General features: G+C 36.4%; 1 protein-coding gene across 4 annotated transcripts in view; it reads right to left on the bottom strand.

Annotated features, from left to right (window-relative positions):
* Positions 1-12113, bottom strand: part of TBC1D4 (TBC1 domain family member 4) — a 237751-nt gene that overhangs the window by 59482 nt on the left and 166156 nt on the right. For all 4 annotated transcript variants that reach the window (XM_012520062.4, XM_012520059.3, XM_071208259.1 and 1 more), the window contains exons 5-8: positions 10405-10537; positions 3600-3691; positions 2740-2850; positions 490-609 (exon numbers count right to left, since the gene is read on the bottom strand). In XM_012520062.4, coding sequence (XP_012375516.2) covers positions 490-609; positions 2740-2850; positions 3600-3691; positions 10405-10537 — 456 coding nt within the window. The remainder of the gene's footprint in view (positions 1-489; positions 610-2739; positions 2851-3599; positions 3692-10404; positions 10538-12113) is intronic.

The following is a 12113-nucleotide window of genomic DNA, read 5'->3' as shown; positions in this document are numbered from 1 at the left end:
CAACTATTGGCTTTAGGACTGAATAGTTCAGGGCAAGGGAAAGGGAAGGAAAGGGGCATCGTTCTGCTTATTTTTAAAGTGAGATAAATAAATTTACTAAATGGAATATATAAATTTCCATTAAATTATACTATTTTCAGCATTTCCTATCAGTCCTAAGAATGGGTAAAATGGGGAGAGAGGGCTCTTTATAACTTTATATGGCAAATGATAAAAAATTTCTTTTAGTATTGGACATCAATATGACACTTCCCCTTTCCACACATACATCTCTACAAACTGAATCTCTGTTGCTCAAATTCAGATACCAGAGGCAAGAGACAAAATCCAGATCTGAGAATGAAACTTATTTTTAAAGATTATTTTAAATAAGTGTGAGTAAATCAGTCATCTTTGTTTAAGAAATTTTTCTGTGAACCATGAGAATGAAACAAAGCAATTAGAAAACACAGAAATTTAATATCAAAAAGATCCTCAGTTTAATCTTACCCTTGAGAAGATATTTTCCAGGGAGCTGGTTAAGGATCTCTTAGCTTTATTTTTCAGAATGTCAAGTTTGAATCTTCCACTGCTTGTTGCATTTTCAGGGATTGTACTATTTGAGATAGTCTACAGAGAGAAAAACAGATAAATTTTAGTTTGTAATTTTCATGGTTACATGAGATTTTAAATACAGGCTTAAAACTAAGTCATTAAAAAAACATAAGAGTTCTTCAGTAGCTCTATTAAGAAGTAATAATTTAGGTTCCACATTGCAAACATAGAAAAGGATTTAATTTTTAATATGGTAAGTAAAGAAAGACAAATGAGATCTTTCCTTTATGCCTTTCTCTTCTACTAATACACTCCTGCAGCATGGAACAAAAATTAAACTTGAGGTGGCAAGTCACTGTTATTCTGATTAAGAGCTACAACCATCCCATACCAATTTGCATATTCTACAACCTAATTATCAAGACAAACACAGGAAATAAGTAACAAAGAATAAGTCTTCAATGACTGTTGTCATTTCATTTTCATTTGAGAGTAGGTCATTTATCTTTGACATCAACAAGGATTCACTTATAATACTGAACTGTATGAGAATCTACTAAGTGTCTGCTATACTTAGCCTCTTTCCCAGCTCTTCCCTCTCCCTTCCTTTACCTATCATCCAGTCAGTCACTAACTCCTAATGATTATAAATATTAAATAGCTCTTGACTCAGTCTCTTTCTCACATCTCCAGTGCTCTAGTGCAGGTCTCTCTCCTGAGACAAAATAAATTTTTTAGGACAGACTCACTCAATCTGTTTATGTGCCCATGCTACTACCGCTGTGTCCTGGGCCTACTTACAGCATTGTGCTAATCACACCATATTTTAATTTATTTGATTACATACTGGTTTCTTCTCCCAAACCATCAGATGGAGGAAAAGGGCTGTTTTTATTTATCACCACTGCCTGGTGCATAGAATGCACTCAATAAAGGTATATACCATAATTAAATGAACCACTTCTCATATATTCTATGAAAAAATTCTCCCAATTAGAGAGTGGGACTTCAGTCTTAATCCTCCAAAACCCCTCCCATAACAATCCCCCCCCTCCACACACACAAATCTGTCATTATAGTGACAGCAAAATTAGCTTTTTAAAGTACAAATCCAATCTCCTCACTCCCTCACCAAACTCCTTTAATAACATAGCCTGGTCTAGCACTTAAATCTCTTCGTCATCTCACTGCTTGCCTATCTTTCCAGCCTTATTTCCCACCAGTCCCCACAGGGCCTGAATGGAGCATATCTGGTCACATCACTACATGCCTTTGTGCTCAATGTTCCTTTCTGAAAACATATTTCCCCAGCTTTTCTAATTAGCACACTTATCTCCTCTAAACTCTTGCCCTCCCCAAAATCTCTTCATCATGAATTTTTTAATACTGCCCCTACCCTTTGCTCCAAAGCAAAGACAAATGTAGCTAATTTTGTATTCCTTGCACATTACTTATAAAAGTCACTAACTGCCTCTAGTGTATGTTTCTATTTATCTGTCTGTCTTCCCCTTTAGGATGCCTGAGCTCTTCTTAGTAGGGAACATTGCTTGTTCATTTCATTTTGTCACCACTAGCAGAGCTTTGCTCATAAAAAGTTCTTAAGTGCTTTTTACATGAGCACATGAAGGAATGTGTACTAATTATGTGTGATTTGTTCTGTATACAGCGAAATAAAAATATACCCTGAATTAGTGTTATTAAGAGGTAAATACATCATAATCCTCTTAGATGCTGTGGCTGATAGACTTGCTTTACCTTCTCTGTTGAGAACACATGCACAAAAATACTATCCTTCAGTGTGCAGCTAGGGCTGCTGCTAATGTGCCACTGCTGCTGCTTTGGGCCCTCATTCTTTACCATTCAGGCTGTCTAAACTTTTGAGGAAATAAAATGTTCATTAAAAAACGATAAAAAATAATAGATTAACATAAAAAAGTTTGTTCATTCTAAATCATGAACATTTGTTATTACTGCTTTTGTACCAAAACCAACAGCTGTTTTTACATTTTAAAGCTATCCTTATTTTATTTTAATTTACCTGCTAAAATTCCCTATAAAATGTCTAAAATGCTGGGGAAAATGACTCATAGGAGTTTAACCTAAAGGAAGATGAGAACGCAAGGACACTCCTTCCACATGTCCTGTGATATTTTCACTAAACATATAAATACAAAATAGTCGGTCAAGGAGAAAATCTCTTCTCACCGATGGGCCTTCCCCAGTGTGAATGTGTGTCCTCTGCTTGGCTTCGCACAGTTGCCTCAGATGTAAAATCACAAGTTCGTTTTCTTCCTGGTCATTGACTGGCTTCATTTTCTGTTGAACAGACAAACCAAGAGTGTACTACGGAACCATAGCTTTTCTTGTTTTATTTTATGTTCACTTGGTTTTATCTGTCTGGCAGATAAACATAAAGCATGATTTTAACTGCTCTTAGCAGTGAGGCAGATTAGTATAGTGAAAGGCAGAAGGTGGCTGGCCTAGCAGACAACATGGCCATGAGACCCTGCTGGGAAACCTCCTGAGAAAAAGGATGCCAGAAAGAAACTGAGAGATCCTAGCCATAAGAACCCTATTTGGAACAAGATCTCTTTCGGGGTCAAAGGAAAGCCCCAGATACCCTCAAGGGGCCTCACCATTCGGCCCCCTGGGGAAATGACAGAGGGGGCAACCAATGAGAACAGTAAACAGACTTTAAAGAGCCCTGACCTAAGGTCCCGCCCACACAACTCACCTGCATTAGCCTGTGATCCATGCCTCAGGCCATGTACTTTTCTCATTTTCCTGTTTCTTAATAAACTCTTTACTCCCTTGCCTACCCTATGGTGTGTCCTTAAATTCTTTTATGCAACATAAGCCAAGAACTTAGAAACCCAGAATCCAGAGCCATCTGGTAACAGCAGCAAAAGCAACAATGGCATCCTAGTTACTATTAAATAGCAGGAAACGATATCTTTAACTTCAGGTGGAAGTTAAAAGGAAAGGATGAAAAAAGGGAACTCACAAAAACAGGGTCCAATTCTCATTCCTTATATCTTATTTATGAGAACCATAAATAATGTTACCTGAACTCGTTCAAAGATGTCTGCTTGTTCATTATCTGTCAATGAGGAAAGATGCCTCTGTATTACCAGCTTGGCTCTTGGTGGGTAGAGACCTAAGGAAAATGGGGGAGGCAGGTGGAAATACTAAACAATCTAACAGAAGAGGTCTAAATGCACATGATAAATTGCAATTCTCCCCTTAACCAGCAGGCTCTGAATTTCTATCTTCTTGTTAAAATTCTCAGAGATGTGTTCCTGTATGTAAGAAACCTTGGACCACTACATTGAAGTGATTAAAACTAGGTGGAAAACCTCCTCAGCAAAGTAAGCAGCTCTCTAACAGTTGTCCTACTGTCAGAACTACTAACAAAGAATTTCCATGTGACACCAAGTCAACAGCCCAGTCACATACCATTTAATACACTAACACACATAGCCACAGTAGAAATCCACAGTTGAATTAACAATATCCTAGTTAATGACATGAAAATAAAAGCTAACTACAAGCCATTGTCAAGATCCTAAAAACATGATGGTTAAAGAAGAAAGAATAGCTTATAATATAAGACAGAGCTTCAGCTTAGACAAGATTCTCTTCCCCTCAAACAGCTACTGTTCTATGGGAATAAATCTTCAAGGATAGCTTTAGTTGGTATTTAGTAACAATTTAGTGTTATTATTTTGCAAAAAAAATTGTTTACTTCTTTAAATCACAATATCTATCTACTGCATTCTTAAACATAATTTATATTAGGTCTTTAGGCAAATCATTTTTTTCTATGAGAACATTCCTTTTTTTAATAAAAAAAAAGAGAAAACAATTTATATTTACAATGATTCAAGTGGCCATCCATTTTTAAGGAATAGATCCACTTGTCCTAATTAGTTGCTAATATGGCACTGCTATTATACTTTGATTAGAAGAGGACATTTAGCTATATATCATATTTAATAAACTTTTTGCAGGTAGACTGGCATGTTAAAACCACTTGTAATTTTAAGGATAACTTTCTCAGGTTATAATTAAAATACTTACATTACATGATTTTAAGTCATAATTTGTGCTCCTTTCCTGTATCATAATATATTATATATATAGAATAAGACAAAGTAATTCATTTAAATACTTATTTACAATTTAATTTGCTAAGTGGCATCACAGAATTTAAAAATAAACAATATGACAATCTATGCACATTATGCAGTTTTCGAATTGTACATTTTTCTAAGAAAATATGAGGTGAAAGCTAATTGAAATGAACTAATTTGATCACATTTGAGCTAGTTTTTTTTAAAATTGAAGAACTATCTAAAGACCTATGTGGATAGTATGAGAGAGAATCACGTCAAATTACGCATTGTTTTAAAAGAAGTAGACTTCCGTTCATGGTTGCCAGAATGCATACAGTACTGGCATAATGTGGTCATGCTACCCTAGGCCCCATTATAAACCACTGCGCAGTACAGAACCGGAATCAGAATGAAGAAAAAACTTCTGAAAATTTCCAAGTTCTGCCTTTCCTTGTGTAAAGCACAGCAAAATGCCATGAAAATCTGTCATCATATATAGAAAATGTCAAGCATTAAATTCTTTTTGATGATGTGACGTCACTCCCTACTGCAGTGTATTCTTTGCTGGCAGAGTCTCCTAAGAGGCTTCTCCGGACAATGTTCTAAGATAGTGATTCACATGATTGTTTTTGTTTTGTTTTACTTTGTTTACTATTCTAGTGACTGTATAACGTGCCTTAGAGGGTAAGAGATTAAAAGAAGGAAAAGAGAGTAGTTATTTCAAACATGTATATAAATTCATAGTCCAGCAATTTTCTTTAGTTCTCAATTTCAGTAGAGGAATGGAAAACAGCTGGACTTCTTTTCAAACTATACATGTCCCTTCCATCATGACTCTAAGATGACTTCCCCCTCACCTCCAATTCGGAATCACTGACCAGTGAATTACTGATATTGAGAGGCATTTACACTATCCTTCATTCATGTTAGTGTAGGAAAAAAAGATGGAGGATAATTGTTCCATCTCCATGATACTGAGAATCTCATTCAGTTTCAGATTCTAAGGCTTGGTACTTGGGAGATGAAGTTCCTCTTAGACACTGCATCCTCAGTTCCTGTTGTTCCCCAGAGATGTCTGGCTTTGCAGAGGTATAGTTGATAAGGGTTCCAGGTCAACACACTCATCTATTCTCCCCATTTTTTCAACACAGTAGAACTCCTTATGAGTGCAACCAAGCATACTGGCAGAAATTCTACTGTTTTGAGGAAATGAAATGAAATACTAACACGTTGGTACTTTTAAATATCTTTTTCACTAGCTTTCGATTCTTATTATTTTGGGTTTAATCTACATGCGGCTTTCCTTTCAGCTTTATACTTTGTGCCTAAGTATAAAACAAACTTCACAGTCACCCTAAGATCTCACTCAGATGAGAAAAATCTCTTTGGGAAACACACAAATGCCAAGAGTCTCCAGGGCAGCTTGACCCTGGAATTCGCTGCCTTCTCTTGGAGATGGTATCAAGTTCTTTGGAAACTTCAAACCTTGTCTCTGCAATGGAAGTGTGGCATGTAACATACCAGCTATGAGTGCCAGTGTCTCCAAATCCTTGTATATAAAAGGAGTTAAAAACAGTATCTACCTTTTGGGGTTTTTGTAAGGATTAAATGAGCTAATACATGCAATGCACAACAGTGCCTAGTGCCAGTGAATCCTACAGAGCCGTATGCTTTATTGTTACCACTTTTATTCTTACTATTTGAGCATCGCCTTATCTTCCACTTTCTTGGCCTGCTATCAAAGGCAGGGGAAAAAATTCGTATCAGAGAGTGTCGCCCAAAGCTTTAGAAAAACTACAACAACCCTGTGATAGTTAGGAAGCCTTTTTCCAGTCAACAAGATATACAGGCCTTTCTTTTTCCCCTCTTCAGATACATAGACATACCGAGGCTAGTGAAGCTCAAGTTCGGAGGCTTTCAAGATCTAGGGAGTAATGTAGTAAGGCTATACTCATTACTTTGTGTTCTGTTTTCTTAAAAAGGTCTTTAAAAGTGTAAAAACTTGAGGCCCCACAAAACTGAGATCCAGCCCTATATACATAGAAACAGAGCTCTTCCCATCTGCTATGGCTGCCCTATGGGACTAAAGCCAGTTTCTGAGAGACGGCCTACTTGCTTGAGCGTTTAAAACTTTTTTTTTGGTAATAGAAAATATATTTTAAAACACACTAATCTTAAAAACAGAAACACAATTGTTTATTTATTGCAAAGTTTGTAGCTCTGTTTACACAGAAATAACATTTCTATACTGTGAGGTTTGAAAAATAAAACCCAAAATGTAATAACTCTTTTATTAATGTTCAGGGTATATTTGCTACCAGCTTTTTTTCTATAAATACTTTTCTGGCTCAATCTTTACACAAAGAAAACAATATAGTCTAAAATATTAGAACATTATAAAGCTAATTTGCCCTGTCTACTATCTCTAATTCTGGTTGCCTCCCTCTTTCTTTAGGGCTAACAGTATTAGAGTCCTCTAAAAATTGTCACGATGAATACTATATTTCTTGAATGTAATGTCTCTTAACTTGGAATTCATAAAAGAAGCACGTGTAAGTGTTGTCTTTTTTTAATCAGATGAAAGTGTGACTATAAAGAAGTGTGGCTGATTTTTTTTTTTTAAGTCAGCACAACTTTTCTATCCAAATGAATGCCATCCCACTGAAAGCAGCTGTCCTAGGAGACCACATGTTTCTGCACTGTTGATGTTGTTCAGACCTTGCTAGATGTCTTCAGAGAGCCTCCCTGAGAGCTGCAGCACTTCTTTTTTTTTCACTCACTGTCATCCTTTGAGCGTGGATTTTGTGTTTTGAAACAGCCTAGTATTTGGAAAGATATTTTTTAATGTAGTTCATAAACTGCCACTGAAAGTCTTTTCTCAGAGAGGAGTTCCAAATAATGGCTCCAACAATGGTAGCTTTGTTGGAACTAGCTACATAACGACTCTGAGGAGAAAACATTCGTTTAGATTTAAACATTCTGTTATGTCCGTATCCTTTTAGTCCATTTTATATTCTTTCACCCACATTTAAATATATCGATAGAAAATATGCAGTATTGGTAATCGTTGCAGACAAGATCCACTGATCAATGCTAGAATCAGTGGGCAAAGGTTTGCATGAAAAGACATTGTGTGGATTCACACTACTTTTCTAAAACATTTGTTGATTATAGGGGAGAATACAATAACTTTAGAGTAGAAAATCCCAGACAGGAATATCCTGACCAGGTGATCAAGGACAACATCACTAGAAATAAAACCTACCATCATCCTGAACTCCATGTTACGATACTCCAAGGACACAGTACCATTTCTACAGCGCTCCACAGACCACAGCTTGCCAGAGGTGCCGACCTCAGCACAATCATGAGAAGACACCAGGCAGGCTGAACAGAGGGACATTCAGCAAAATAACTGAGCCATGCTCTTTGAGAATGTCAAGGTCATGAGAGACAAAGAAAGACAGGAATGGTGGCACACTGCAGGAGTCGGGGAGAATTAACAATTAACACTATGTGGGATCCTGATTGGCGCCCCGAACAACAACCAAAAAAAGGACATTAATAGATAAACTGATAAAGGTCAAATGACGTGTTAGTTTTGGTTAAGAGCACTGCACCAATGTTAATTTCCTGTTCTGATGATTGTGCCATGGTTATATAAGATAGTAACAATGGGGGAAACTAAGGGAGAGATATTTGGAAATTCTCTGCAATTTTTTATAAGTCTGAAAGATCAAACTATTAAAAATATATGGCATTAGGATATGCATTTTTCCAGATATAGCATTAAAGTATATGAATTATTCAGCAAAATACTTTTTCACTCACCAGTATATTTGTAAGATGTATCCAAGTTGACGTACAACTCAAATTTATTCCCATTAATTGTTCAATTATATGAACATGCTCCAATTCTCTTACTGATGGACATTTACATTGTTTCCAATTTTCCATTACTTATAAACAATACAATCTTAACAAGGTCACCTTCTGTACCTTTATAAGAGTCTCTCTTATCAAGCCATGGAACTGCTGGGTAACAGGGTATGTGCAATTTTAAGTTAATGAGTTGCTATTGTTTTCTAAAATGGATACATTAATTTGTAACAGATCAACATTACATAAATGTACCAATTTCTCTACAATTTCATCAGCAGTTAATCTGATGATCTTGTTTTTATTTTCATTTCTCTAAGGTCAAACGTGTTCTCATTTTCATTATTCGATATTTAATTTCCTTTCCTGAGAAGTGTTTTTTAATATATAATTTTTATGATTTCCTTTTGGGTATTTTTATCTTTTCTATGGATTATAGAATTTCTTACAAACGCTAGATACTAATCTACTATCTCCTCATCAGTTGTTTATCATTAACTTCCAAATAAACAAGTTTTGTTATGTAAAAGCTTGAAATTTTCTTTTAGTTAAATCTTTCAGTATCTTCTTTTAATGGTTTTTGCTCTTTCTTTTTGTGCCTTACTATAAAGCCTCCCTTCTTCAAGGGCATAAAATCATTTTCTTTCAATGATTTTAATATTTTGTTTGTCCATACTGAGGACTTTGGCCTATCTAGAATGATTTCGAGTAGGGAAAGTGATGGGGATCTTTCTCCCTTTGGACAGCTAACTGATCTAACACCATATCCTGAGTAATTTAATATATCCCCATAGATTTATAATGTTCCCTTTATCATATCAAGGAATGTTTCATATTTGTAAATGTTTTATGTGGTTGAAAATAATGTGAAATTGATAAAATTGTAATTATGAATTCTAAAAATCTGAATATTTAAATAGTCCTCATTCACACTTTTTAGTGGATATTCCATAAGAATTTATCACTGATTCTGCCATGTGCTGATGAGTCTGCAGCCTACTGAACAGAAATCACAAAATGCATTTACAATGCCTTGACCATGCTCTGCTTTATTCGGGAACTGATCCTCTCCCCCATCTATTATAACACCTGCATAGAGAACTGCATTTAGCTGTTCACGTGACCATCTCCCTCTCTAGACCACAATCTTTCTAAAGGCACGGTCCATGGTACTATCGTGCCTGCATCCCCGGTGCTGCCCAGCACACTGCCTGGCGCATAAATGAAGGCTTAACATGGGCCGCTTAAATTGTGATTCTTATGCAGTAGTTTTCAACCTTTTCTGTTAATAAGGATGACAAAAAGACAGAGAAGGTAAGTCACAGGGTCACTTTCCACCTTTCCCTTATGACCCTCCCTCCTCTTCAGAACCCAGTTTAAAAAAACACTGCTTTATAGTATCACCTCTGTCATTTCTCTGTCATTAACAAATGCTACTCAAAAGCCAAGTAAATTTCAATACAGTTTTAAACCTTTAGGGAAAAGGAACACATCAAGTGGGGGAAAGAAAAGTGACAGTTGACATTCTGTGATGGTTTTGCCTCTTCATTCATTCCACAAGTATTTGATCAGTTCTCACTATGTACACAGTAGATTTTAAGGACTGTGGGAAGACAAGTCCCATTGCCTACAGAATGTAGGGGGGAAAAAAGGGGAAGCAAAGTACTAAAAAAAAAAAAAAAAAAAAAAAAGCCAAGCACCTAGAAGGGCCTGGCAGCTCGAATTTGACTAGACATGAGAAATGAACGATTCTTTGGGTTCCTGAGCTCTCTTTTTTCCACCAAAAACAAAGCACCATTTAATGACAGTAGGGACTTTCTCATTTCCCAAATGCCAAAACAAACTCCCATCTTGCCAAGGCTAAGTTACACTGTACCTTCAATCCTTTCACAGAGCTTATGCAAAGAGTGCATGGGGCAGGCCTCACACAGCTTAATCTGCGTCTTGGCACTCTGCAGGGCGGCAGCCGTGCTGAAAGCCTGCTTCAGAGTCAGCATTACCTCATCAACCTACAAGAAGAAACAAAGCTCAGGTCTAGAAAAGGCTGCTTTCATGGTAACACATTAAAAACCCAACAGCAATGCAAGACTTTGTTGACACTGCTGAAATAATAGAATTTTTATGATTATGAAGTTGGCAGAAAGACTATGTTAAGATTTGAAGGGAGACCTTTTATATACATCACTGAAAGCTGAATGAAATAAGCTCATTTTTAAAAAATTTCACTTATTTTTAATTGTGATAAAATATACCTAACATAAAAATTAAATTTACCTTTTAAAGAGGACAATTCTGTGACATTAAGTACAATGACAATATTGTGTAACTTTCACCACTATTTCCAGACTATTTTCATCATTCCAAACCAAAACTCATTCCCATTAAGTAATAAAAATCCCCATTCCCAGACCCTCCTCTAATCCTCTTTACCACTATTCTGCTTTCTGTCTTTATGAATTTGCTTATTCTAAGTATTTCATATGAGAGAAATCAACAGAATATTTGTCCTTTTGTGTCTGGCTTATTTTATTCAACATGATGTCCTCAAGGTTCATCGCTGTTGTAGCATGTACCAGCACTTCATTTCTTTTTTTATGGCTTAATAATATTCTATTACATGAATAAACCACATATTGTTTATTAACTCATCTGGTTTTTTTTATTATTTTTTTTATTGACTTTGTAATAATATTACATTAAAAATATATATGTGAGGTCCCATTCAACCCCACCCCCCCACCCCCTCTCTCCCCCCCTCCAACAACACTCGTTCCCATCATCATGACACATCCATTGGATTTGGTAAGTACATCTTTGGGCACCTCTGCACCTCATAGACAATGGTCCACATCATGGCCCATACTCTCCTCCATTCCATCCAGTGGGCCCTGTGAGGATTTACAATGTCCGGTGATTACCTCTGAAGCACCATCCAGGGCAGCTCCATGTCCCAAAGACGCCTCCACCTCTCATCTCTTCCTGCCTTTCCCCATACCCATCGTCCACCATGTCCACTTTTCCCAATCCAATGCCACCTCTTCTATGTGGACATTGGATTGGTTGTGTCCATTGCACCTCTATGTCAAGAGGAGGCTCAGATTCCACATGGATGCTGGATGCAATCTTAACTCATCTGTTGATGGACTACTTGGATTGCTTCTACCTTTTGGCAATTGTGAATAATGAGGCACTGAATATTGGTGTACAAATATCTTTGAGTCTCTGCTTTCCATTCTTTGGGGTGTATACCGAGGACCAAAGTTGCTGAGTTATATGGTAATTACATATTTAACTTTTTTAGGAACTGCCAAACTGTTTCCTACAAAGGCTACACCATTGCACATTCCCACCAACAATGTACTAACCTTCCTATATCTCCATATCCTGGCCAACATTAGTTACTTTCTGTTCTTTTAAGCCAACCCACTGGGCATGAGATTTTAATGAATTCCATTTTATCATTTTTTTTTCTCATTTGTGCTTTTGGTTAAAATCTAAAAATCTACTGCCTAATACAAGGTCCTGAAGATATTTCCTTGTGTTTTCTTATATGAATTTTATATTATAATCTTTTATATTTAGATA

Source organism: Dasypus novemcinctus, chromosome 15 (assembly GCF_030445035.2).
Source record: "Dasypus novemcinctus isolate mDasNov1 chromosome 15, mDasNov1.1.hap2, whole genome shotgun sequence".
NCBI lineage: Eukaryota > Metazoa > Chordata > Mammalia > Cingulata > Dasypodidae > Dasypus > Dasypus novemcinctus.
Note: the sequence above shows the minus strand (reverse complement) of the source record. Positions and strands in the feature narration are given on the sequence as shown.